The 25,956-nt window shown below is 37.4% G+C and overlaps 1 protein-coding gene across 3 annotated transcripts in view; it reads right to left on the minus strand.

The window, feature by feature from the left end:
* Window positions 1–25,950, minus strand: part of KLHL2 (kelch like family member 2) — a 56,387-nt gene extending 30,437 nt beyond the window's left edge. The window contains exons 1-4 of one of the 3 annotated variants that reach the window (XM_057375430.1): window positions 25,903–25,950; window positions 22,751–22,876; window positions 18,513–18,619; window positions 13,854–13,975 (exon numbers count right to left, since the gene is read on the minus strand). In XM_057375430.1, coding sequence (XP_057231413.1) covers window positions 13,854–13,975; window positions 18,513–18,619; window positions 22,751–22,876; window positions 25,903–25,925 — 378 coding nt within the window. In that variant the 5' untranslated portion in view covers window positions 25,926–25,950. Of the gene's footprint in view, window positions 1–13,853; window positions 13,976–15,663; window positions 17,259–18,512; window positions 18,620–22,750; window positions 22,877–25,902 lie in introns of those variants that run through there. The other 2 variants (XM_057375447.1, XM_057375439.1) reach the window with 2 other exon arrangements.
* Between the last annotated feature and the right edge of the window lie 6 nt (window positions 25,951–25,956).

Raw genomic sequence — 25,956 nt, forward strand, 5'->3', positions numbered from 1 at the left:
GGCAGGGACACCTTCTATTAGACCTGGTTGCTCACAGCCCCAACCAACCTGGCCTTGAACACTTCCAGGGGTGCGGCAGCCACATCTTCTCTGGTTAAATAGTCTATTCAAGTCCATAAACCCTTTTAGGCCACATTATACTTAGAGCTTGTTGCTGTAATACCTCTCAATGGAATCCCAATCCTTACTGGCCCATAAAACAAAGAGTTAACCATATTTTCTAGCCTAGTCTAGAACTTCACACTTTTCCAGATAARTGTCTAAATAATAAGGGAAATCCAGGCACTTTAACCAGAAAAACCAATGTGCTTCCCTAGCCAGCTACATGAAGAAAAAATGAAAAAAAAAAAAATCTCATTTTTCTTCTGCAGAAGGAAATGGCAAAAATTTTGCCTTTGTTAGAACATTTTTTGTCTAGCTCTGCTACAACCAGCAAGGGATGTCCTCCAGAGTCTGAGTCACACTGGAAGCAATTTTGGCATCTGGCTCAAGACAGAATCTGTTAGGCCCTCCATCCCTTCCTAGTATGTGGTTAAAGCCAGTATTTACTGAAATAAAGCTTCACAGCACTTCTCTGCTTGCACCAGCACCTTCCCTTTCCCTGTCCTCCCCCTCTTCTGAGGAAAAGGGGAAAAAGAAATCTAGGATGGAGAAAAGTAGAACAGGTGAGCTCAACCCAGATCTGGACCTCATATGCTCTCATCGAATTAGGGAGGGAAACCTAGAGGTGAAAATACCTGCTTTGAAACACAGCCTATCTAATGGTAAGCCAAGGTTCACGGGTAATCATCTCCAAACCAACCAGCACAGCTAGAAAGCAGCACTGTGCATCCTAGGCAGCTGCACTTGTGCATTTTGCAGCAATGTAAATAGTGTTCTATTCATTTAGGCACCCACTCTAAACATAATAACAGTATCTATGCACATATATGTTCTTGTGGGCTTCTCTGTAGGTATGCTGAATCAAAAATTATTATCTTTTAGCATTAGTTAGTAACTCACCCTTTTACCCTGTACAAGYGTGTGTGGAGTCTTTGAAACAATTAAGCTCTGGAAGAAAAATAAGAGTCCCACTTTAATGATCTCACAGTCAACCTAGAAAAGGCCTAAATTCCCTTCCTCTCTCAAATGATAGCTTTTCCATGCCTTTAATGGCTTTAAGCTTTTCCCCAAAGCATGCTATTCCTATCATATTTTAGACCATCCAACAACATTACAGGTGATAATGCAGATTTATACAATGACAGACAGATACTGCTGTGCCATTTTTTATGCTGCCTTTTAGAGACGCTATTTTACAATAGTATAAGTTTTTCTAAGGTGACTACAGTATGTTATTCTATACCAGAAAAAGCTGTTAATGTAAAACATAGCAATACGTAGGAGTAATTCAATTTTTTTTCTTTTCATGCATTACTTTACACTTTCCAACATTAAATTTGGTCTGTGATCATGCTAGCCTGACATCTAGCTTAGCTAGAAAGCAGTGAGATTTTCTATTTTTGTCTGATCTTGAAAAAATCCTTAAACCAGTTCATCACCTACATCTTTTGTTACCTACTTTCTAAAACTAAAAGAAATAGGTCCTTAGGAAGCCTGTAACACATTACAATCACTTTGATACGAAACCAAACTATTTATTCCTATTTGTTACTTTTCTCCCTAGGGATCTTTGATCTATTTATTATTCATCATATGACAATTTAGGAGGGACTATAACTGACATGACTTTCAAAAGCCTTTGTTATGTTTTTTTCCTGGACCACTCAAAGAATTATAGCAGGTTTTTAGTAGCTATGCACAACTCATAAATAGAATTCTGAAACATGGAAAGTTTGAACTTTCTTTATGCCACCTGCCACTAACAAAATCCAAATCCTTGATACTCTATAATGCTCAGGATTATTAAAGACATTGCGGCGATTTAWTAAAATATTAGCTGAAATTCCAAGGAATAGCCATATAGAGAACATTTCCATACAATCTCAGCCACCTCACTTTGAAAAGTTTCTTTTCTGTGGGTATGCAAGAATTATTTTCAAAGATATGTCTGTAAAATCCTATTTGCTCAAGTGATTGGATGTTTTTATTCATTTGCTTTTGTGCTTCATCTTTTGACCCTTTCTCTAAGCCTATCCTTGACCTGTAAGAGGATGTACCTTGCACAGTCTGTTGGCGTAACTGGGACTTTCTACCTTAATTAGTTTTTGGCACCTTTCTCATGCATGGCTCTGACAGCCCACATGCTCTCCTAAATCACTCATTAAAAAAACAATATGCAGGAAATGAACAGATGTTATATTTAGAGCTGCAGTGCTGAGTAAAAGTGTTTTATTCTTTTTATCATTTAAATTAAACATGCCTGTTTAAATCCCTCGGTGACTTCCCATTCACCTCCCACAGTAATCAGAATCACATGCCTCTGAAGTGCAGGATTACAGATCAGTATCTCTTCTGCAACACACTCTTGCCTCAACCCCACTTCTCTCTCACCCCATCACCTCCTCCAAGAGTTTCTGATTCATTCCCTGGCTCTTGCTTAGACCATGCTGACATAGCCAAGCTATAAGCCTCTTCACCGCCTTTGCCCACAAGTCTCTCTTCCAAATAAGCAGAAACAAGCGGTTTCATAAACCTCAGCCCACCTTCCTCCTCCCACAAAAAAAAACAAACCAAAACCAAAACACAAAAACCAGAACACCCAAACATCTTCTGAAGGTTCAAAGATTTTGAAAAAGGGAAAATCCGTGAATCAGTCCCCAAAAACAACAGCCTCTCTCTCTCAGAAGTATGACTCTCTGCCTCCAAAACACACTGGCACTTGATAGTCCAAGACAGTCTTTTAAAGCCTGGGGACAATTTTCATTCACTCCTCATACCTTTTGATCCACATTTTAGATAAATTTTTTCTCTGGTACTCATTCTCAGTTCTGTTTCTCCCTTATGTATTTCCCTTTGGCATCTACAAGCCAGTGTACAACAGCTCAGATGTCCATTCAGGTATTTTTTCATTCTTACAAGGCTCATACCCTTCTGTCTATTCAGTTTCCTTAATTAAAGTTCTGGGATTCCCACGCGCAAAAAAAAAAAAAAAAAAAAAAAAAAAAAAAAAAAACCAAAAAAAACCCGTCATTTGGAGGACAGAAAGAAATAACCAAGATATCTGCAGAAGGGAAAGAAAAAAAAAGGCAGGAACATAAAAATGTGAATACCCCAGGACAGAGTATTTCCCATATCTGTGCAACATCTGCTTCTCCTGGCCCAGGTGGTCCTGCGTTTTTTTTCCCCTCTGCCTTAACCATAGCTATAGCTGTGTAGACACAGCAGTTGCTTTCTCTGCAAACTCCTTTTGCTACTTACCTCATGAACTTCACTGTCCTCTATAACCCAGGGGAGGATACAGGCGAGAATTTTATCCCTAAATGAAGTAGTATGAATTGTATTTATTCAGTTTGGCTTAACAATACAAAAGATATTGCATAGACATGTCCCAAGAGTCTCTTTAGGAAGAGAGCCCAGCTCAAGAGAGAACTGAGACATCAGGCGAGTGTTTCTGCCTGCATTAATCCATGGGGCTGGTTGTGTGTACCATACACGTGTGATTGTGCATGCACCTACTGTAAAGACATGCTCAGCCTCACTGCCAAGCTGGAATTGGGAGATAAGGAGCTGCAGCCACCTAGTTGTTATCAGGCTACCAGTTTCAGCAGCCTTAACGCTTTCCTCACGCTGAGCACACAGTGTGATTTCCTCCTGTCACATACCACCAAGCAAGCCACATCAGAAAAGGAAATCCTTTAAGAGAGCATCAAACATCTATCAAATAAGTGTGAGGCTTTGGAATGCATCTTCAGCCACATCAAAACCCCAGTTTCGCAGTTAAAAACAAACATAGAAAGGGGAGTGACAACATAGCAACCATAGCTATTCTGCAGTGCACATAATAATACTGTGTCCCCMAAAAACAGGCAGTTCTACTTTGCACATGTATAATAGCCAAAATCACAAAAGATGTGTTTTGAAAAAAATGGAGAAAAATACATTTAAAATGCATTTAAAAACTGTCAGAGAAGAAAACATGAAATTTCCCTACAAAGCTGTTTGCTTAGTATCTTGGTGAGCAGTTCTTACGTGAAGCTTATTCATTTAAAGTGCAAATTAACAAAGCTTATATTAGTAATAAAATATGCCTRTGAAAAGATCGCGCTCCTCTTTTCCCTTCCCTCCTACACTCATTCTCCTGACAGGCAGGCACATATAAGCAAGTGAAGAATGCCTACTAGGATTATTTCACTGGAAAAATGAGATCATTTACTGTTGCCTGACATGTCTTACAATGCATATAAATTCAAGAAGTGTGCCACTGTCTCTCCTCCAGCTATGCCACATATTAGTTGTGCCCTCATATTATTAAAATCCTCAAAGCTGTTGTCATAAATACAAAAATAGGTCAAAAGGAGATAACCAGATGGTTGCTTGAAGCACCAAGTATAAAATACATACAATAGCAAAATACAGTGGTACCCTTCCAGCACACAGTCAAAGAGCACACTGTAAGGCTGTTTAGTCCAACATGAAGCTTTTGACCAGTAAGACTTAAACATGTTTCTGTGAATAAGGCTTGTAATGAAACTCATGTCAGCTGGGAYTTAAGTACCTCTCTGCAGTGTCAGCAAGCCCCTAATATTATTAGAACGGTGCAGTCATAAAAGAATAAAAGTGAAAGTTTAGATTTACCATGTAAAGAGTGGTTTCAACACACATCAGAATTTAAAAACATCACTTAATCCTGTTTTAATCATGAAGTCATTAGGATGCACCTAAAAGATTTTATAAAAACATTTTAACCTGAAACTCTGAATACAACTTCAGAATTTGTCAAAGCATTCAAAATTTAGTGTTTATGCCACAGCAGCCATGATGGAGATGGGCAAAGGCCAACGGCTTTTTATTTTTAAGGCTCTATAAGATGATCCAATAAAGAACTCCATCTCCTCCAAATGCTTTAATAATATCTGTGTCAGGGAAATAAGATCACCAACCACCAATAGTTTTTGACACTCAAATAGCTCTATTACATAAACCTTTTTTTTTGTGAAAGAAAATGCTGTCAAGAATTCCAGGCACTTGCCTGAAACCGATTAAGAAAGAAAAAGTGAGTTTATGGACAGAACAYTTTGGGTTTTCATGAAGGCGAAGCAAAAAGTGATAGTAAAATTAAATATGATGGTAGAAATAAGGTGGTTTCAAGATTAATCTGAGTATAGAAAAAGCTAGGCTATAGCAGATAAGGGAACCAAAGCCCATGACAAATATTTTAATTATCTCAGAAATAAACAGAATTGTAACCTGTCACCTCAGGTTTCAATAATTAGCAYCTTACTCATCATATATTGAAGGCAGGAAGCCAAATCTGGCCACAATATTAAGTTTATGGGAGATTATTTGGAAATCAGAATTCAGGATCTGCTGAGAAAAATAAAACTATATGAACAGCTTAAAAGATAGCTATACAGTTTTAATGAAGATTTGGCCTACTAGTCTGTCTAAAAGAACATGTGCTGTATTGGGATACTTTGATGAAAATTTCTGGCAMGTTAAATTTATGTCACGGGAAAAAGAAATTCACAGAATTCACCTCCAAAGATGCTATCAACAATATTTATAAACTTTCATGTAAAGTCAAATCAGTGCAATATTGCTCCACTTTTTAAGGGACAATAAGAGAAACAACTTACACTCATTTATTTTAAAAATTCCTCCCTAGAAAGAAAAAAAATAACCTAAAACAAAGTAAGTGTCACTGTTATCTTCAACGGGATAGGTCTTATCTGACCCAAATGCATTCTTCTTTAGAAGCATGCAGATTTTAGAAATAAATCAGCTCAGAAGAACACTCACATGGTCCAACACTGTCTCCAGCACCTAACATGTAAGCACCCATGAACTGCAGGAAAAGACTATGGRTGCTAAACCAAGATGAAGTGACTGTCTAGGCATTGTGGAGATGCAAGAGGAAATTGTACAAARAACCATTGGGGAGTGGAGCACAGGACAGGGACAGCCATAATGACAATCCACGGCTTAAAGTATACCTTGAAATGGTATTCAATTAATAAATAACATGGTGATGATTTTTAAAAGCTGTCATCAGGAAACTGTGGTTAGTAAATAGAGGCAAATGCAAGTAAATAAAAGCCCTTTATCAACAAGCAGTCAGCAAACTTCACCAACATTAACCTGTGGTACACYAGTAATAGTTTTATTAAGTTACTTGCATCTGCTAGAATGCTGGGACTGCTTCTAGCTAGAAAAACTGCTACCATGACCGATGCTGTCAACAGCAAACTGCACTGTCTAGAACACCACCACCTATTTGAAAACTGCTCAGCAATTGCTGCAGTTTTTAATTTAGAATTAACTCTTCTTKAGGAGCTCTGTATTTCAGTAGAGTGCATGATTGGGGAGGTACTGGRCATATATTAAGTTTCTGTGGTCTCTTGGTGACCTCCAAGGTGCTAATCATGACCAATAGGGATRTAATTGCCTAGATCCAGCTTACCTAGCACTCACTCTTCTCAAGATATACTTTTATTAAGCTGTTTCACTTTCCATGATTACCAAAAGGTTTTTAAAGAAGTGGCTAGAGGCACATCTGTAAATGCATCAAGATCAAATTTATTCCCTTCCTGCCCCCTTTAGGTTTCTAAGTGYGGCATTTTTTTCCAGACATCTCTTTCTTAGGTTCTCTGAAGAACAGCCATTTCCCGTATAAGCAATTTCAGCACTACCTTCTCTCATATATAAAATATGTATTTTATATTTGAAATAGCACCTACTGCATTATAAGATTTAGTGAAAGCTTCACAGGATTCAGTTCAGTTGAATAAATATTTCTTTTATCTCTTCCACCCACTTACACAGCAGCAGGCATACCTCCAAGACACAGAATGCAGGTCTGTTCAAGTACTGAATTCAACTCCCTCCTCTTACAATGCCCAAYCACAATTTGTAAAGAACAGTTAGCCTTGGATTCTAAACAGGAAAAATCTACCCCAATTATCACAGAAAATTTCCTATATTCATAAAGAAAATATACCCCTTTGGAYATACCCCTTTGAAAGAGGAGTGACACCTTTTGATCCAATAAAGGAAAAGTGTTCGAAGGTGTACTTTATTGGCAGGCCTCACAAACTCTTGAAAAACATTCCAAGTTAGATATCTAAAATGAAACTGGTTTCAAAACAMATGCTTAAAATGAAACAAGTTTCAAAACACATGCTTTATGCTCTTCACACATCACAGTGTTGCTAACTCATACAGAGACACTTAGTTTAGTCACCTGTTTATATACACAAAACACTTGCTTTCAAGGATAAACCCTGAGAGACATCACAATATTCCCAGGAGTAACTGGACTCTCAGCTAAGATAGAAAGATAGTGGCTCTGAAGATCACTGGAATGTAACCTCTATTAATTTGATCGTGTAAGTGCTCAAAGACTGTGGCAAACACTAAATAAAGAGGTAAGTCTTATAAACCAGCTTGTACTAAATCACTGCGTGTTTTCCTCACACTAAAGGCACACACAACTAGTTGCTGTCRTTCAGTTGACGTGCAACATGTTTAAGTTTCTAAAATGAATATTCCATCATAATCCTGAACTCCCTTTTAAATTAAACTCCTGGGAACTGGTGGACCTGACCCTTAGTTGAACTRGTACTGAAGGAGAGACTCTGAAACCATCATGAGACACAGGCATGAGGAAAAAAACAAGTCTGTTACCAAATCTGACAGTCTGGTCATACAAGTTTCAGAACAAACTGGTAGCCCCTGAACAGGTCATTTCACGTCTACTCACATAAAACTACACAGGRTTCATCAAAAGCAGACCAATGCTAATTACAATATAACAATTTATTCTGGGTATTTTTAGCTGAGTTTATTCTAATGCTTAGCAGAAGTGCAAATAAGGAATGCTTCATGCTGCACAGAATTTCATTTTTGCCTTTAAATTGGTAACCAGTGAAGATTAGGCATGGTAAATGCAGACTCTATGTTTACATGGACTTCATCTTATTGATGACACATAGTTTTACTGAATTTACRAAGTTTTAGTATCTATTCCTTGCTGGTTTGTTGGGTTTTTTKGGTTTTTTTGTCCTCCTCAACATACCCAAGTCTTGTGTATGTATGGATAGTACACGATCCATTACTTTGCATTGTATTTTGTGTAATGCTCTCTTCAGTATAGTTTACGTTTTTCTTTCCGTTTTAAAATTTCTCGTACACGTCTTTGTTTTTCGCTGTCCTCCCACCTCTAAATCAGATATAATTTTACAAGATTTTCAGTAGACCATTCCGGTTWTTTATTGGTGAATTTTGAAATATAATTGAACATTTCTCCAAAATTAAAATAATTTATTTACATTTTTAATTTAAACTAATTTTAACATGTGGTTGTATTCTGGAAAAAGACTTGCAAATTGGCATCTCTTCCTAACATATAGTTTCTGGTGTGAAATCTTGCCCATAAACTTACTGAAAGACATTCTATTACTATTAAACCAGATGATGACTTCCACTGCTTGCGGTTTTGGTTCACTGGAAGTATTATGTTAATAAGCATAAATACTTTAAACAACAAATCCGTACCCAAATGAAGAGGTGCCACAATTTCTTTCGCCCACTGTATGATGACTTCGAATTTCATGTTCTCATTCTTACTCTCTCTACCAGCATAAGCATAAAGAGACTACTAGAATTAATGTCGTGTTACYGGAAAATTGATGGAATAAAGAATCAAACATGGTACTTTTTATTCACAAGATAATAGTTACACTCTTGCCTGCAGTAACAAGGCCTTAATGGACTAATTTTGGCCAATGTTAAATATGTAGATATGGGTAAAAGGCAGAGTCTGGAAGTTCAAGAAGAATGGTAAAAGCTTTAGAAACTATGGTCTCCAAAGAAAAGCCTATGATGTTTAGCCTAAAGAAAAAAAATAAAAGTTTATGAATAAGAACAGTCATTCAATAYGTAAGATTGTTACAGCAAAACTAGTGACAAGTTGCTTTACCAGAAACAGAAGTACCAGTWATTAACCTAATACAGACCAGGAACATTTAAGTCAGATACTATCTACCTTTTGAACTAAAAAAAAAAAAACTATTAAAGCAGCTGGAATGAACCACCTAAGGATTTTTATCAAGTTTCCACTGTTAGTTAAATATGGTCTGCCAAGCCTAGATACATTGAGTCACTGTTTCACTTCAGAGTTCAGYAGCAATTATCTTTTATGCTATTACCTTTAACATCACATTACTTCTTCTTTGTGTTCCTTTAACATACCCTCAGTCCAACTTATGGCATGACCCGCAAGGGTTGGGTCATGCCACAAATATAATTCAGTAGCTGACAATCTTAAAAAGCACACATCTGTTTTCTTAAACTGTGAGACTTCTCTGGGTTTTGGTGTGAAGTATCTGTTCATTGTCAACATAGAGGATTTTTCAGGATCCAACAATCCCGCAAAGCTGATCAACCAGTAGACCCTAGAGGTGATGATGTGCGGCATTTATAGTCAAAGCCTGTACTACCAAACATGGTACTGTAGAATGACTATCTTAGTAAATAGCTGGGACAACATGAAGATATTATTTTGAGGCTTTCTTGGGGAAATCAGCTGCTTTTTCGAACTTTGTTTTGACAGCAGCTTAAATCAAATGTACTGTGAACTCTTATGCCCACACCCTATGACACCATACAAATAGAAGTGTGTCTGTTGAACTTTTTATGGCAATCTGAGTGAACAGTAGGAGTTACAAAGAAAAAATGCATACATACTGTCTGTTCATAATATGCTTATTACTATGCAAACATTGTTCTTGAATAATTCCAGAGAATGAAGACAAAAAATGATACATCTTAAAAAGGACCCTATTCAGGATTCTGGACTTCATGTTTGTTGTACCTAACAAAATTCTTTAGAGGAAAAAATATGCTGGGACAGAGTTATACAATTGTAAAAATGTATTTTTTTGTGATTTTTTCTTCTACTGTCTCTCGTACGCTCAAAAGAAGAACAAAAGCAAGATAGCAGCTGCAGCAAAGTGAAGCTACATGCAATGCTTTCCCCAGSTCACAGGGAAACATCTACTCCCAACAAAGGTGTATGTTCCTACACTTCAGTACACTAACCCCAAGTATTAGGTGAAAACAGCAACTGATAGGCCCACAATCCAAGTTAAGAATAACTCAAAAACCCATGCAGGGTCRAAGTGGAGATACACAGTGTTATGTTGTTGGATAGGATTTTTTTTAAGTTCAATGACCTGCTTTATAAAACAGTCCAGCAAATAGTTGCATCAGAACAATTAAAGGAGCAGAGAATTATAGCAGGAAATCAGAAGGGAACCCAATCAACTAACTCTGGTGTCTATTCAAACCACATTCCACTCAGCCTGTATCAGGCTGACCTCTAAAGCCCRTAACAAACCCACAGCCCACCAACAACTGCAGGAATTTCTCCTCTGATATATTTGTGCTCAGGAGAGGCCTGAGGTGCACAGCTGACTAAAATGGGGCTGCAATGCATACGCATAGTGTGGGAGAGTTACTCACGCATGAGCTTCTTATAGTAACCAACTCTCCCACATGGTGCACTGCATGAAGTTAATACCTATATGGATATCAAAAGAATTTGATATGCAAGAAAGTTGATTTGCCTTCTGAAAACATTAACCTGGATGTTCCCTTCTTAAAATATGAAGAATGCAGATATTGCATTAAGTCTGACATTTAATTTCATTCCTTTAAAAAAAATAAATAAATAAAGGGAAGAGCAGAGTGTTAAGAATGCAGAAAAACATGATATAATATGTAAATACAGCAGAAACATGTCATGGCATTATGCAAAGTGAGTGCCACTAGAGATGAATTATAAAGTAACTTGTTCTAAATGAAGGACAAACACTTAAAGAATGTACACATTCATATACCAGCTGTCTCATTGTTGCAGACTGGGGGGAACCTATTGAACCAAAAACTTAAGAAGAGAAAAAAAGTTCTTTTGTATTTAACTCATGTAGTGATAATAGCCCATGATGAGGGCCTTCCATGTTGATAGTTTATGGGCTAAATGAAGGTGGTTTTCTGTTCAATCATTGACTTACACCTGATTTTTCTACCTCCACACCTGCCCAAAATCATACCTAAGTGAGAACAGGTCAGGGGGAGAAAAAAACTGACAACTCTTACTGAGAAGCTGCAAAAGCAAGTCAGGAAGCACTGTCATGTCCACATCTAGATCAAGTAAGAGCCTAAGGAAAGCAGCTCATAGTTAACCTGCCCCTTGAGAAAGCCCAGTGAACTGGGCTACGATTATGCATTCCTGTATAATTAGTTTTCATAAATATACAATGCAGCTATTTTAATACYAAGAATTACTTAGCAATTCTACATTACTTAAACATGAAGCTTGAACATCCTCTTCAAACACTGCATCACATATTAGAAATTAATTCAATACCTATTCTTACTATGTATAACCTGAAGAGATGGAATGATATGAAATCCCATAAAGGGTATCAGAATAAGAATCATAACCACCTACCTAGAAGCTAATGCTCCAGTTCAGCATATTAGTCCAAATATAAAAAATATTTTTAAAGTAACATGAAATTACATGGCATCTTAGATTTTCATGGTTCTGTATTCCTACAAGATAAATTCCTAACCATTACCAAAATTTTACAATACCTTCTGGGTCAAGAAATGGAGAGTTAGAATTAATCTCAAGAGCATGCAACACGCTTATGGAGAGAACACAGTTTTAACTAAGGCCTGACAATCTGCACTAGGTTTCTAGGCTTCCAGAAAGTCACTGCAACAGTTTTCCTACCTTGACTTTCAAATATAAGGAAAAGAACTTGTCATCAGCATATTTATTTTTAGACACAGTGTTTATTTCTGCTGTAATGAAAATAAACRCTACACATCTAATTATAATAATGCAAAAAAGGATGAAAATGACAAAGTGAGAATAAGTTTACATTCAATACAGTTATATTASAAGTATATTCACCTTCAGCATTAAAGTGCAACTATACTGGAAACAAATCAAAACCCAAATTAGAAGCCCAASTTTGGTCTCAAGTACTCAAGTAACCACAAACTTGTAATATCACTTACCAAGCTGTATTATTAACACTAACATCCCCAACACAATCAGATATCTATCTTCTGATAACCTGAAGCCAYGAAAATTAAAGCCCTATCAGACTCATGAGCTTTAAACCTGTGGATTTTTGGCCTTCAACTTGTATGAGGAAGAAATGTAATGTTTGTGCTCCCCATAAACATGGAAGAGTCAGCAGAGCCAAGGATGGGTRATAATGCCTCCTCCTAGGCAGCACCCACAGCCAAAACACAGTGGGGCTGCCAGTTAAATCCACTCTGATGTTATGGTTTGAATGTACAAAATTAGGGCCATTAAGCTCTGTCAGCAAGACAGAATATTCTGCTTTAAGGATAAAAAGCCAGCATGATCGAACAGTAAGAGGTCTGCTAGGGAATCTCTGACAGCTCTGGATTTGCTCAAGGTCTTCCATAGCRATACAGAGATTTGGGCAACCACCAGATCGGTAAAATACAACAGAATTTCAGTCATTTTTTTCACTATGTACATTCACCATCAGACCAGAACAATTCCTTAAGAAAGAAGATTTTTAAGAAACAAGTCCTTAAGAAAGACAAGAAATTAATCTTGTAGAATTAAATGACTTACGATACGACCTAAGAAATGGTTTAGTAGTAGGATGTTTTGTTTCAAGATGGCAGTATTTCTCATTTCAAGAAATATTCAATCAAGCACAGCTAAAAGAAGCAGTGTCTCTCTCAGATTCAGCAGCCAATAAAAAACAATAATTTCAGCCTAATGCCCAATAAAAGTAATTAATTTCAGAATACATAATTTTTWAATTGCAACACAAGTTTTTAACACCAAATACAGCAACATGGTTTTGCACCCTGMTGAAGCAGCAAAATAACTGCTAATAACCAATTATTTGGCATGGGCAAGAGTGATAAGAAGAGTATAACAGTACAAAGGAAAACAAGAGAATTAAATTTATCACCCCTTATGCAACTATCTAAATTTATCAAACCTCTACAATAAATCTCAAAAGCTACTGGAAGCAAAATCTACTCTGTCCATCTTAAGTGTTTGTGGTTAGAAAATATTAAAACCTTGTGATTGTTTTATTCCAATTGAAGCTTCATCTTAAGGTACAGCCAATTGGAAAARCTGATTAGCTCTGTGTGGGATGGACAAAACCTTCATGATAGATATTGGCTGATTTAATTAAGTTAAAAAAAAAAAAAAAGCAGTAGCTAAAAATTTCTGCACAGTTGGCCACTGGCAAGTTACAGATATTAAGCAGGAAAAAGTACTTTCTTCTGCAGGCTAACAGGCAAAAAAAAAAAAAAATAGGACAGCTTAACTGGACAACATGGTATCACATTTAGGAACAGATCAACATTGTCTATGTAAATTGCACTTAAATATTAGAGAAGGGGTGGTAGAGAGGTGGCTGACAGCATTAATTTTAGGCATTAGACCATCTAATTTTATGGCATTACGTAAGTCAACTAAATCTTCATTTACTTGAATTGTCTTTGAATTTGACCCAGAATTTTAACAGCATGACTACTTGCTTTGTAAGCACGAGGTCTGAAAAAAATTCCAGTTTGCAGATGAGATTTCCCATGTCAGAGCTGAACCACACTGGCAAAATAAATGACGGCGCATTGCATCTCATTTGTAGTAGAAAATACTAGGAATATTCTCTTACCTGCACATTTTCTTCTGTAACTTGAATTTCAGCAGTGTAAATATAATCAATAAGCATCCTTAGAGTCCAACCATCAACTTCCTTTATTCGAACTTTTTTTGCTCGGCTTTCACTCATCTCACCTACAAATACAGTTTATTAGTCAAGTAAATAAGATAGAAACACAGCATGAATGTAGAAGTTTAATAGCAGCAGAAATTTTGTGTATGAACAGTTGTGATAGTAAAACAACTTTAATAAAAATAATTCAATTTCTTTCYTTCCTTCCTTCCTCCAGTGAGGAAGGAAGATTTTGTTGTTACCATCAGGCAAATGCTACCTGGGTTAATACTTTTCAGTGCAGGTGACCTACTTTTTTCAGCGTACAATATCTGGAAAATAATGTTATCAGGCCTAAATAAGACTCTTCAAATCCATACAAAAACATTTTGCTGGCAAAGCAAGCTATTAAAATACTCTGGATTTATTAATTTCTTAATTGAAGGAATATACCAAACTTGGTCTGGAGTAAATTTATTTAAGTAARAAAAGTTAAATCCTCACAGAAGAATTAACATACATATTTCTTTGCTTGCCTACTTATTATTCCCTTAGTGATTTCACCTCTTTTACAGATCCAATTTAACAGCTCAAACTCAAGCTAAGATAAAATGGTAAGCAAGGGAAAACTTGCTGGATCTCATTTTGTGGAGGCTGACATGTTGGCCATATGCCACCAACCATCTTCATAGAAAGGCCTGCAAAATAACTTCCACCTTCCAAAATATGATGTTTCTCAAAATGCAACATTTTCTTTATGGCTGAAAAAATTACCCAAAGACATATTTTGAAGTAATGAMTATAACCTTCTTCATGACTTCCAGATCAGGTAATCTGAGACCTTTAAAACCTCTTGCACTGATTTTAACTGAAAAACAGAACATGAACTACAAAAGTTGTGTTGGAAGGTATATAAAATTTGACTTTGGAAGAGTATATCCCAATCTTTGAATACATTAGTTTCTTGCATTTCTGTGTTAGATATCATTTCTTTCCCTTAGGCATAGGTGCCTAGAGATAAGGGTATTGGTGATACAATAAATTTAATGTATACAACAGGATGGGGAATTGAAGAAGAACATACTAATCATTACTGATATTTTCTAAGGAAGTCATACACATTTTCATTGTCACCCTCTTGTCTCTAGGGTTGGTGTTAAACACTGCATTTTACCCTGTGCTTTTGGTAAAAGGATCATCGCTGAGAAATCTGTTACCATTATTCATGCCTTTTTTTTTTTTTTTTGAGCTGAAGGATAAAGAATAGCATTGCAAGTCAACTCTTTAAACGGCAGGAAGTTCAAAAGACCATCTACCTGCATAAAAAACAGCAAAATCCAGCCCCCATAGAACTTTCTCCTTTCACCTGTCTTTCTGAAGCATCTCCCTACACCTTTGAAGGATGACTCCAGGGCCCTGTATTCCAAGTTTCTGCTTCTAGTTTGACACAGATTAAACCTATTGATCTTCAGAGCATGTAAGCTGCAACTTATTTATTATGCAAGCTGCTGTGGAGGTGGTCCTTTGGGAAAATTGTGTGTGTGGGAGAGCAGATTTTGATATTCTGCAAGCACATTAGGTTTGTTTTCAGATTTTCTGTCAAGGCTTTTAGAGTCATGGATAGGTACCTTCTCGGTTTAACAACCAAGCCCAGAATATAAAAATAAAAAACGCTAAACAAGAAAAAAAAAACCCCAAACCAAAACAATAAGCCCCACACCACCAMCAACAACAAAAAACACCCAACAAAAATAACCCCAAAAATACTTACTTCCAAATTTCATGTGAAACAGACATGCAATCTTACTATAATTCTTGATCAATCTAAATCTGTTTGATAGATCATACAGAGGAAATAGATGCAGTCAGTAGGCAATCTCAGTCTAGAATTCAACCTGAAAAACTCAGTTTATGACTGGGATGCAGCACCATCATGTCTCCACAGAGTTCTTAATGACAGGAAAGCATATTGTGAACAGAAAGAAAACACTGAACTGATCCAGCCTCCCAAGCAGCAACAGCAAAGCACCAGCTGACTTAAAGATATTAAAGAGGTTACCTAAAAAGCATATGTGGTTTGTCACAAAGTATTGCAAAGAAGGCTTTTTTTTTTTTTTTTTTTTTTTTTACCCAAGAATTTTACAAATTGAGAATGGAAACAAAGAGAGCAGGTAAATCCCTAAGGATAACTGCCATCATAGAAAAGAAAATTAAACTCAGGTCGCCCTTGTCTGAAGTCAGGCCCTATGACCACTGAAGAGTCCCTTCTCTCATGTTTCATAATCAATTCCTCTAAACATTTAAGTAGATTTAAATCATATTTCAAAGTAATTCCACTGTATAAGAAGAAASGAATATTCATAGACTAAACAGTAGCAACTTTGTTCTCCACTCTCTCCACTGGATAAATGTTACTAACTTATTATATTTTGTAACTTTAAAACACAGTAACTTTTTCTTTCCTGATATTTATTGGGGCTGCCATTACAAATACAAATGGAGAAAAGGGGAAGAAAAAAAACAACAGGCAGAGAGTTTGAACCCAGTTAATACCATATCCCAGCCTGCATTGCAATAATACTTAATGACTCAGAGAATGATGGAATCAACCTGCAAACACATGTCTAAATATAAGCTTCTAGTTTCTAGTCAAGAAGTAACCCTAAGCAAAAGAGTGCAATTTTTTTTACTGTCTTTTTATTCACTGTTTTATTCTGGACRGAATAAGATACTTTTCCATTTGGTTGTGGCTGATTAAGGGATCAAATTTAYTTATTTGAATTTACAGATTACTAGATGAGAATAAAAATCCACCTAAGAAGTGTGAATTCCAGGCCTCATGGAGAGAACAATGACAATGAACTTCAGGATTTTTTTGTGTGGGGAAGGCTGAATTGCACCAATACCACAGCTAGGCTGTACTGTAAGCATACTAYAAGCAAAGTATAAAATCTGTTGATAACTCCTAAAGCCACAGCTGAATTCTATTTAAGCTCCTACCAATTTGGTTCACCAACTACACAAACCTCAACACAGATGTATCAGCTAAACACTTCACACCCATTACTCAAGTAAGCGTTCCCATCTCCTGCACCAYTGGGGGTTAAAGAGCACCTAAATTTAAAAGTATAAAAAAGTAAAAAAAAATTAAAAGGGACTGAAGCAAGAGAAGAGAAGATTTCAGTAATTCTATCTGGAAAGCAGCCACAGACACTGCTGCACTGGCACTCTGAATGGGTAATAAACTTCTTCAAAGAAAGGGCAGTCAGGGCAAGCAGAAATGTCTTAACCACAGAAAGCATAATAAAAAGCTATACTCTTGAGTAAAGAGTATTTTCAATGTGACACACAATAACAGTTAATCTTTAATACAGAACTAATAAAAGAGGTTTACATTTCTCTACTATCACTAAGGTGATAAAAAAGAACTGTAGAAGAAGCTTTTTTCATTCTAATTTTATGAACAGCAGTAAAAATTAAGAAAAAATGTATCAATCACCCAGAATGTTTGTCTCAACCACTAATGCAAACTTTAAGAAGCACTTGAGGAATAGATATTTAATTTTACAAGCAACTTTAAAGCATTGCAGTAGAAGTGACTCTACTTCTAGCCTTGATTATGTCAAAATATTTGCATATAAAATCAAGAATTACCAGCTGCTTCCCCAGAACACAACAGTATTTCAAATTTCATCCATCTTGTTGCATTAAAGTTTTTAAAACACCAGTCTGTTTGCATATGGGCAGGCCAAGAGATACTTCTACCTCCATCTGAGGCGGTGGTCAGAAGCAATGCTTTGCAGAGAGGTCTTTTAATTTCACACAGCTGGCATTAACTACATGGCTGGCATGAGATTTGAGGAGGAATAGACAAAACCTCTGAATTTTAACATGCATTTAGTAGCATTCTTATTTTGACACTGAATTTCACATTATTTCAATGTGGTTTATAATCACGATGGAATGAAATCCATAGCACAGTAATTTCAGGTGAAGGCTCCTGTGAACCTGAACCCATCTTAGCCTTGCAAGCCCTCAGCATTCCTGCTTTAACAGTAAAGCAGTAACTTGGCCAGCATGGAGTGAGCAGAATTAGAATCAAGCCTGTACAGAAAAGTAGTGGCAATGATGCAGAGTACATATGTCATGGAGAATTACCCTAAAAATACTAAAACATGTACTCCAGCTATAGGCTGCCAAAGCCACAGAAAGCTTTCATATCTACTAACAGCCTGGAGCACTCTTGGTCTGAAGAACACAGCAGCAGTAGTTGTTAAAGGACATAATTTGCTCCAAAATTCACATGAAAGTTATTTTAACCATCTTTTAGATGACTGAGATTACTAGAGGATTAAAGGGTATAATGACCTGACTATTCCTGGTTTATTTAACATCTAATTTGTTTTTTAATTCAGGAGGCTTTAAAAAGTATTCATCATGCTAACAAAGGTTAAGTTATGTCCTTAGACTGCAAAAGCTAAAATAATCATTAAGAATCCCAAATATTCCTATTGGTTTCTCTAAAAATCAAATTAGACCCTAAAAACCAAAAGCCACGAAATTTGGTGCTTTATACAGTTAGGCTGGATTACAACATAGTAAGTATTGAAATATTGGTACCTGTAAACATGGCATGGAAGTAGGGGCTGCAGGCGGCTAACACAACTCTATGCGCTGCAATTTCCATGTCTTCAGCTACTATCGTCACATCACACAGCAAGTTTTGACTATTTAGAAATATCAGAGAAGGCAATTTCACATAAGTGAACTACAACAGAAAAGTATAATATATCACACACAATTTCTTTTCCCATGTAATTGAAACAGGCAGGCAATGTTGATGAAACACTGTTTTTAAATGTGTTACACAACCACATGACTATTACTCAATCAGATTACGGATGGTGCTTGGGTACACAAAACTTTCTAAACATCAGACAACTGAACTGTGATTCCTTGCACAGAAGTCTTCTGCGSTGAATAACCACAATTTGTATCAGCCCAATTTATAAACACTCTTTCTGGAAGTCTGGGCCCCTTTGAACAACCATGATAGACAAAAACAGAATTCAATTATACACAAGCACTAAAAAAAATACGTAAGAAACAAGGTTTTACAGACAACAAAGAACCCAAACTTCAACTGAGATGCCTGTGTCACATTATGCTGCAAAATCATGCCTACTTAATTGTTCAAATCTACTACTCACTCTTATTCACTGTTTTCCAAGCATTTTTCAAATTCAGTCCATGTACACAATAGCAATTATTCCTTCCACTCTGAGCAGTTTAGAATTTATGTTAACTTCGTATCTTGCCTGACTTTGCATCTTCATTACTCCTACTTGCATTATTGTCCTTTGTGACTGTAATCCATATTTCCTCCCTGTTCATTTGCAATAAAGTAACATTTCATTTATAACTGTTCCTAGCACAGGTGTTTCTAATGCAGTTTACAGCTATTGGCTATACCTCTTCCACTTAAACCCATAACATGTATTCCTCGTAATACAATTTTCTAGTCTGAAGCGGGGGAAGAAAACACATCACAACATCAGAAGTCTGCAATTTCTCAGCATCTAAATAGCCATAGTTACAGCCTTTTATTTCCTGCTCATGCTAACACTGTCCCTGTGGAGGTAGCATGCAATCCACAAAACTCAGAGCCACAGCAACAGAGGGAGGGAAAAGTATGACCTAACACACTCCTTAGGGATGGAGCTAGAGCTGTACACCAATCCAGTGACTTCTATTCTCAGTACTTCCAAAAAGATAAATTTTTACCTTTCCTGAACACATATTAAAGRTTTTTAGATAGTTTACAACTACCACTGAGTTGTAGCAAAGTTGTAGCAAAGGTGAGTAGTTGCATTTTGCTTGGACAGAACTAGAGCTCTCAGCCAAACTGCTCAGATATTCACCTCAGTCCAAAAAAAACCTCTGTGACCTCTGAGGTCTTCAGTCATCCAATTTTTATAAGCCCATACTCAAGTAAGGTGACTTTGAGGAGGTCACACCCCAAAAACTGTGGTGGCCACAACTAGCCTTTGGGGYCATATTGCAATCCTGTCATAACATTCTCTTTCTACTTTCAGCTCTTAATAGCTACAGCAACTATCTAAATCTCCTAAGTTTAGCCTGCAATATGCTTATTATCAAAAATATGTACAAGATAATGATTCATACCAGATGAAACACACAATTCAGAGGACCTTGAAACAACCATTACATTTATTATAAAAAAATGGAAACAGAAAGCTACACATGAAAGGGCACCAGATACCCAGCTTTATCAGATACCTGCACTTATCCTGGTTACAGGAACAGAAAGTTTTATGCTTAGTTGCACAGAAATACTAAAGATAACAACAGAATTACAACAGTGCACAACTAGGATTAACTAATTACATTGCACATGTACAGACACAGTAACATCTCCAGTCTGGAACTGCATTACATGAATGAATATGCTCTGCATTATTACAAAACTGACAAGCTAAATAAACGAGCATACAAACTTAATCATGTACTCTGCTGCAAGCATCTTGTGCCATCCACAGCAACTTAGCACTTTCATTTCATGAGGGTGCATCAATTTATTTTAAGAAAGGTTATGTTCTGAAGTGGTATTGCACTAATTTGCTTGTATAGAGTGACTCAGTGACCAGAATACACGAGGGAATACACGGTCATGGTRTAGAAAATGGGAAATAGGGGGCAAGAAAGTATACATTTAGGAATAACTGAACAATTGTTTACCAGCTTGCAGGCTATTCTTCATTGGTTCATATAAAGTTCATTACCCCCATCTTGTTTGCAAGAATGAGAATTTTAACCAATATAGGGAACATCAAATTCCATTGTGATAAAAAAGCAAATCATAATAAAGTGAAAAGACAGGCATCAGAGTGTAATTTTGTCATGTGTCAAGAACTAATTAGCTATTCTAATGAGCTCCCTACTCAGTGTTGAGGTGATGGTGAGCAATGAAATGACAAAAAATACAAAGGACAAAATTGGTCAAATTTGGCATAATTTGAAAGCACATTAAAAATCTTTTAAGAGCTACTAGAGCCAGGTGACTTGAGAGAAGCCAAAAATTTAATATAAACACACAGACGTAAGCATTCAAAATCAGATTTATTTAGATGTTTAAGCAAGTTTTTTTTTTTTCACTAGCTATTCAATTCTCAGACTGTATACCTCTGGCAAATACCTGTTTGTGCTACACTAATAAAAAGAACTGAGACTGACTACATTTTAAAAGTTGTTTCTAGTAAAAATGGAATTTATTCAATATTAGATCTTTGTTTAGAGCAATGAAGTCTGAAACTTTTTTAAGATATTTCTGCTTATTATTTCAAACAAATGAATGCAACTAGAAATATTTATAATTTTATTTATTTACCACTTACCATCTTAAAAGCTTAAATCGTAATCATTAAATTGCAAACAATGCTGCAACAACTACCTTATTAAATGAGAACTAGTTAAGGTTATATGGCACAGCTCCTGTTCAAACTTTAAGTATTTATACATGCAAGACAAAATTGCTCAAATTGCTTCTACAGCAATTTGAATTTAAGTAACCATGGAAACTAAAGTGTATTCTGAAAATAATCCATGGGCTTCAAAAATGCACTCTGCTGGAAGACAGTATATCTTTTACTTGCAACACAACAAAATGCAGGCAAGGTTTCTGACTTCTGAAACTATCATAAGATTCCTTGTGGGAAACTTTCTCCATGTAAACTCTAGCTCATCCTTAGGAAGTCATTGCTACTGGCTCTAGCCAGGCWCTGTTAGGCTTCTTGAGACACCGAATCTGGTAACTGGGACATGTGAAAGAGCCAAGGGCATGTCRGGTGAAGCAACAAGTGTCAGTCTATCCAGCACATAGTTTTAAAGATTTACCTCTATGGAATGGCAAAGGTCAAATGCAGAGGCACATACATTAAAAGGGTATCAGTTGCTGTGTTTCTTTTTGGTGGAGCATCTCCAATTTTTCATTTTATATGGGAAATTACAAAGAACTACAGGATTTTTACTGCCTCCAGTACTGTCTCTGCTGGAGAAGTATTTTTATGTATTTAATTTCTCCATTGTTGGTGTTAGTTATAAAGCTGAATTACTGTCAGTGATAGCTGTGAGTCCTGATTTTCAGAACTCAGTTGTGAGCTCTAATTACCAGCTGTCACAGTTTTCAACATCACTTCACCTACTCATATGTAAAATATAAATCAATATGGATGCTAAGAACACCATCAGCACCAGCCTCCCAGATTTGGTGAAACTGATGGTAGTATCCCTCAAAGTCTTACAGAACTTTATTCAGAAAAGTTACTTTTAACTTTTCATTTGATTTGCAAGTTCATCAATTTCTCGCAGGGGGCCAAGCAAATGATAACTAAGAAAATATACAGTCAGTTGGTTTATATGGTGACTTATGTCTCCAGACTAGAAAATGTCAACGTTTTTCTGGYTCATGAAAACAACAGGCACACAAGCCTACCACGAAAATCAAAAACAGGCACACAAAGAGCCTAATGCTAAACAAAAGAGTCATCTTACATTTATCCAGGATCAACTACATACAAGACAGGATCAATAGCTGTAACTCCTCAAATACAACCTGTAAGTACTTTTCAGGTCTCATGGAACTAGCATAGTGCATACATTTCAGCTATTGTCATGGCTATCATTCAGCTATCACCTCATTGTATATTTAATCCTTCTCATCAGCTATAATTTTAAAATTGCATGTTCTTAATAAACAAACTATTTTTATCATTAACAAATGCGAATGAAAGTAAAAATGGACTACGGACTTCAGGCAGATGTACACAGCGAAGTAATACCTTCTTAATTCATTCATAACTTTAAAAGCTTTCTTCATGTGCCATGGATTTACTGTAATAGGACAGTGAATTTCGGTGTTATCATCTTTCAGATCCAAGGGCTTCTGATGGCAAAGTTTGGTACATCTGGAAAGAACGAAGAAAAAAACCACAGTTAATACTTCTGTCTAATCTCTAGTGCTGTCACTTCTTACTTAGTTCACCATCATCTTGGGGAGAAGATTTGCACTTGAAACTTCTTTACTCCAAGCAGTTTTGGTTTCCCGATTACCAACAGTTTTGAGGAACAGGTAGAATTTGTGTGGAAGGAGTAAGCTGGTGAATAACACTAGCCATTGACAGAAGCCAACAATAATCTCCACTAAAGAAAATGTGAAGATATGTTCTGGTTTTGTGAATATTATTTTATTTAGGAGAAATATAGTAGAATATTTCCGATAAGCTCTGAAGTGAGGGCAGAATKAGAGTTTTGGCTAAACTTTTCACCTTGTGCCCATACAGATCAATGGCAGAATGYAGCAACCATGACCGCAGTCTGTTAACGCCTTCACTGAGTGTCAGGTAAGAGCCCCTCTCTGCACTTCTAGCAGGACCTCACTTACTGCTTCACATAGTTCCTAGCTCACCTCTGACAGGAAGAACACACAGTGAGKACTGTAATTATCCAGGCTTTCCCCAGCAGCAGCATAAGATATGGATGACTGACAAAAACTGGGTCGTTTTTTAGATTCACTCAATGTTTTGAAAAGCATAATGTACATAAGTGACCAGCCTCTTAATTTTTCTTTATTCTCAAAAYCCTACTCCAAATAGTGAGAGAACTAAGTAGGGTAAAAAATCACTACCTCTAACTACAATTAATTCTTTTGGTAAGAAATACCCAGTTCTATAGACTAACTAACTTCTCTAGAAAAATTATCATATACACTCCTCAGTCACTCAGACTGTCCAAACAGTAAGTGGGTTTTTCATGCCAAACCAAACCAATGAATTTGCTCACTGAGTTTACAATCACAGTGTTGTTCTTACAAAGCAAACTGTGTTGCTGCAGCACTTAGAAAATGCTTAGCATCAATGATGCTTTATTCTACAGTATTGTAACTGTATTTCTGAACCAACCTGAAGCTGGAAATAAGCAAAGGCACTGAAATCACTTGGTGGGGCCACAAACCTTGGTACATCAAAGATGTGATTTCAAATGAAAATTAAACCTTACTAGCATTCGGTAAGCACAGTCAAGTTGAACATATTCAGTGACTCACATAATTGCAACCTCTCTTCTACTACACCTGAAACTTTTTAATTTGGCATGCCTAAAGAAGTTTTAAAAAAAATCCAAYGATAATTTAAGATTTTAACCTAGAACTCTATGTTCTGCACACAAGCAACATATGCAAAGCCAAGTAGCAGGCTTTATTTTTCATTATTCCAAAATCAGCCACAGAATTTTGGAGCAAAACCATGCAAAATTGTATCAAGCAACAAAGGAATGTAAGAAGTCTCCCATAAAACATTGGCTAACAAAGTAACATACATCCATAACACCRTGGCTAACAAAGTAACATCCATCCACAGAACTCTAACTACTACCAACTTACTACAGTGTACCATGAGACTGRTACGAATTACAAGTTCCATGAACAATTTTGAAAATTATACAATTCCTTACTGAAAAGGGACAAATAACAGAGAGGAATTCTGCATCAATAAAAAAAAAAAAACCAAAACCCTTAAACAAGTTACATTATACACCACTTCATAGAGGTAATAAAAAGACATTCTATCTAGAAAACACCTTTAGACTGAATGCTACTTTTCTACTATGCAAGAATGTAGTGATCAGAATTTTAAAAAATATAGAAAAATATATATTTTATATTATATATATATTTTTATATTATATATATATTTTATATATTTAAAATATATTTTAAAAAATATAGAAAACATTCAAAACAAAGGACTATGAGGAAGAGACCAAATTTTTAATTACACCACTGACTAATCAAGTCCAAGACAGAACACTTTTATTGCAGTTTTCTGCATCCCAAAGCAATACTGATGTCTGTTGATCTGCATTCGTATAGTGGCTACATACACATCAAACATAACTATGCAAAGGAAAAAAGCGATCACAGCTGTCTGTAAAGAGCTGCCAAGCAATCTGGATTAGATGGAAAAGTTCTCGTGAAGCGTAAATTAATTTGCTGAAGTTTCATTAGTTTGTCACAAAGGATGACTTTGTTTTAAGGTAATGAAGCCTATAAAACCATCAGTCATACGCCTTCTGTTTTGGGAACTGCCAGTCGGCCTGAAGTACTGGAATCTCCCTTACCGTTTCACTACTTGGGTCAGAGCTGTCTGCAAGTGGTTTCTCTCGGTTTGTTCTCAAGAACCTCACCCACAGCGTGCCTGAAATCTACCTCCCGAAGGCATAGGATGAAGTTGCACTGAACTGCAGCGTGTGGAAGGATCGAGCCCAGCTGAGGGGCAGCTGGAGATGGTTGCATGGGGAGCACTGCCTGGGCACTACCACCAAAAAAGATGCTTAACTAAATAACCAGAAAACCGGGTGTGAGATAAGCACGACTGCTGAGTCAAACAAGGAGTAATTTGGGACCACATATGGAGGAAGCAGAAGGAGTGAGGGGGAGGAGGGAGAAAAAGCCCGCCTGTCCCCGCAGGCTGGAAGGCACAGGGGAAGGCGGCGGRGCGGGGGTGCCGGCAGCGCTGCCCGCCCGCGGGAGCCCAGAGCCCGCTCCCCCCGCCGCACGATGCCCGCGGCCGGCACCCGCAGCGGCACAACCGGGCATCTCCGAACGCCGGGCGGCCGCGCTGGCCAGGGGAGCCCCGGGCACCGGTTCCGCCACCAGGTCGCCGACACGATCCTCCCGCCGGCGCTACCCCGCGGCCGGTTCCGAGCGTCCCCTGTCCGCGGGCACCGCTTCCCCCCTGTGCCGAGGGGCCCGGCGGGGCCGGCCGGGCTGCGGAGAGCCGCGGCACCTCCGCTCGMTGCTGCGCGATCGGGCCCGCCCCGCCGCCCCAGCCCACGGACCGCACAGCGCTCCGCTCCGCTCCGCTCCGCACCGCCGTCCCGGCGGGCTCCGGGCGCCCGCCTGCCTCCCCGCCCGCCCCGCCGCCGCCGCACTCACACTGGCGGCAGCAGCATCTCCATCGCGGCTCCGCTCGGGCTTCCTCCGTGCAAC

The sequence above is a fragment of the Malurus melanocephalus genome, unplaced genomic scaffold, assembly GCF_030028575.1.
Source record: "Malurus melanocephalus ecotype Western Australia unplaced genomic scaffold, MMel_1.1 scaffold_9, whole genome shotgun sequence".
Classification (NCBI taxonomy): Eukaryota; Metazoa; Chordata; class Aves; order Passeriformes; family Maluridae; genus Malurus; species Malurus melanocephalus.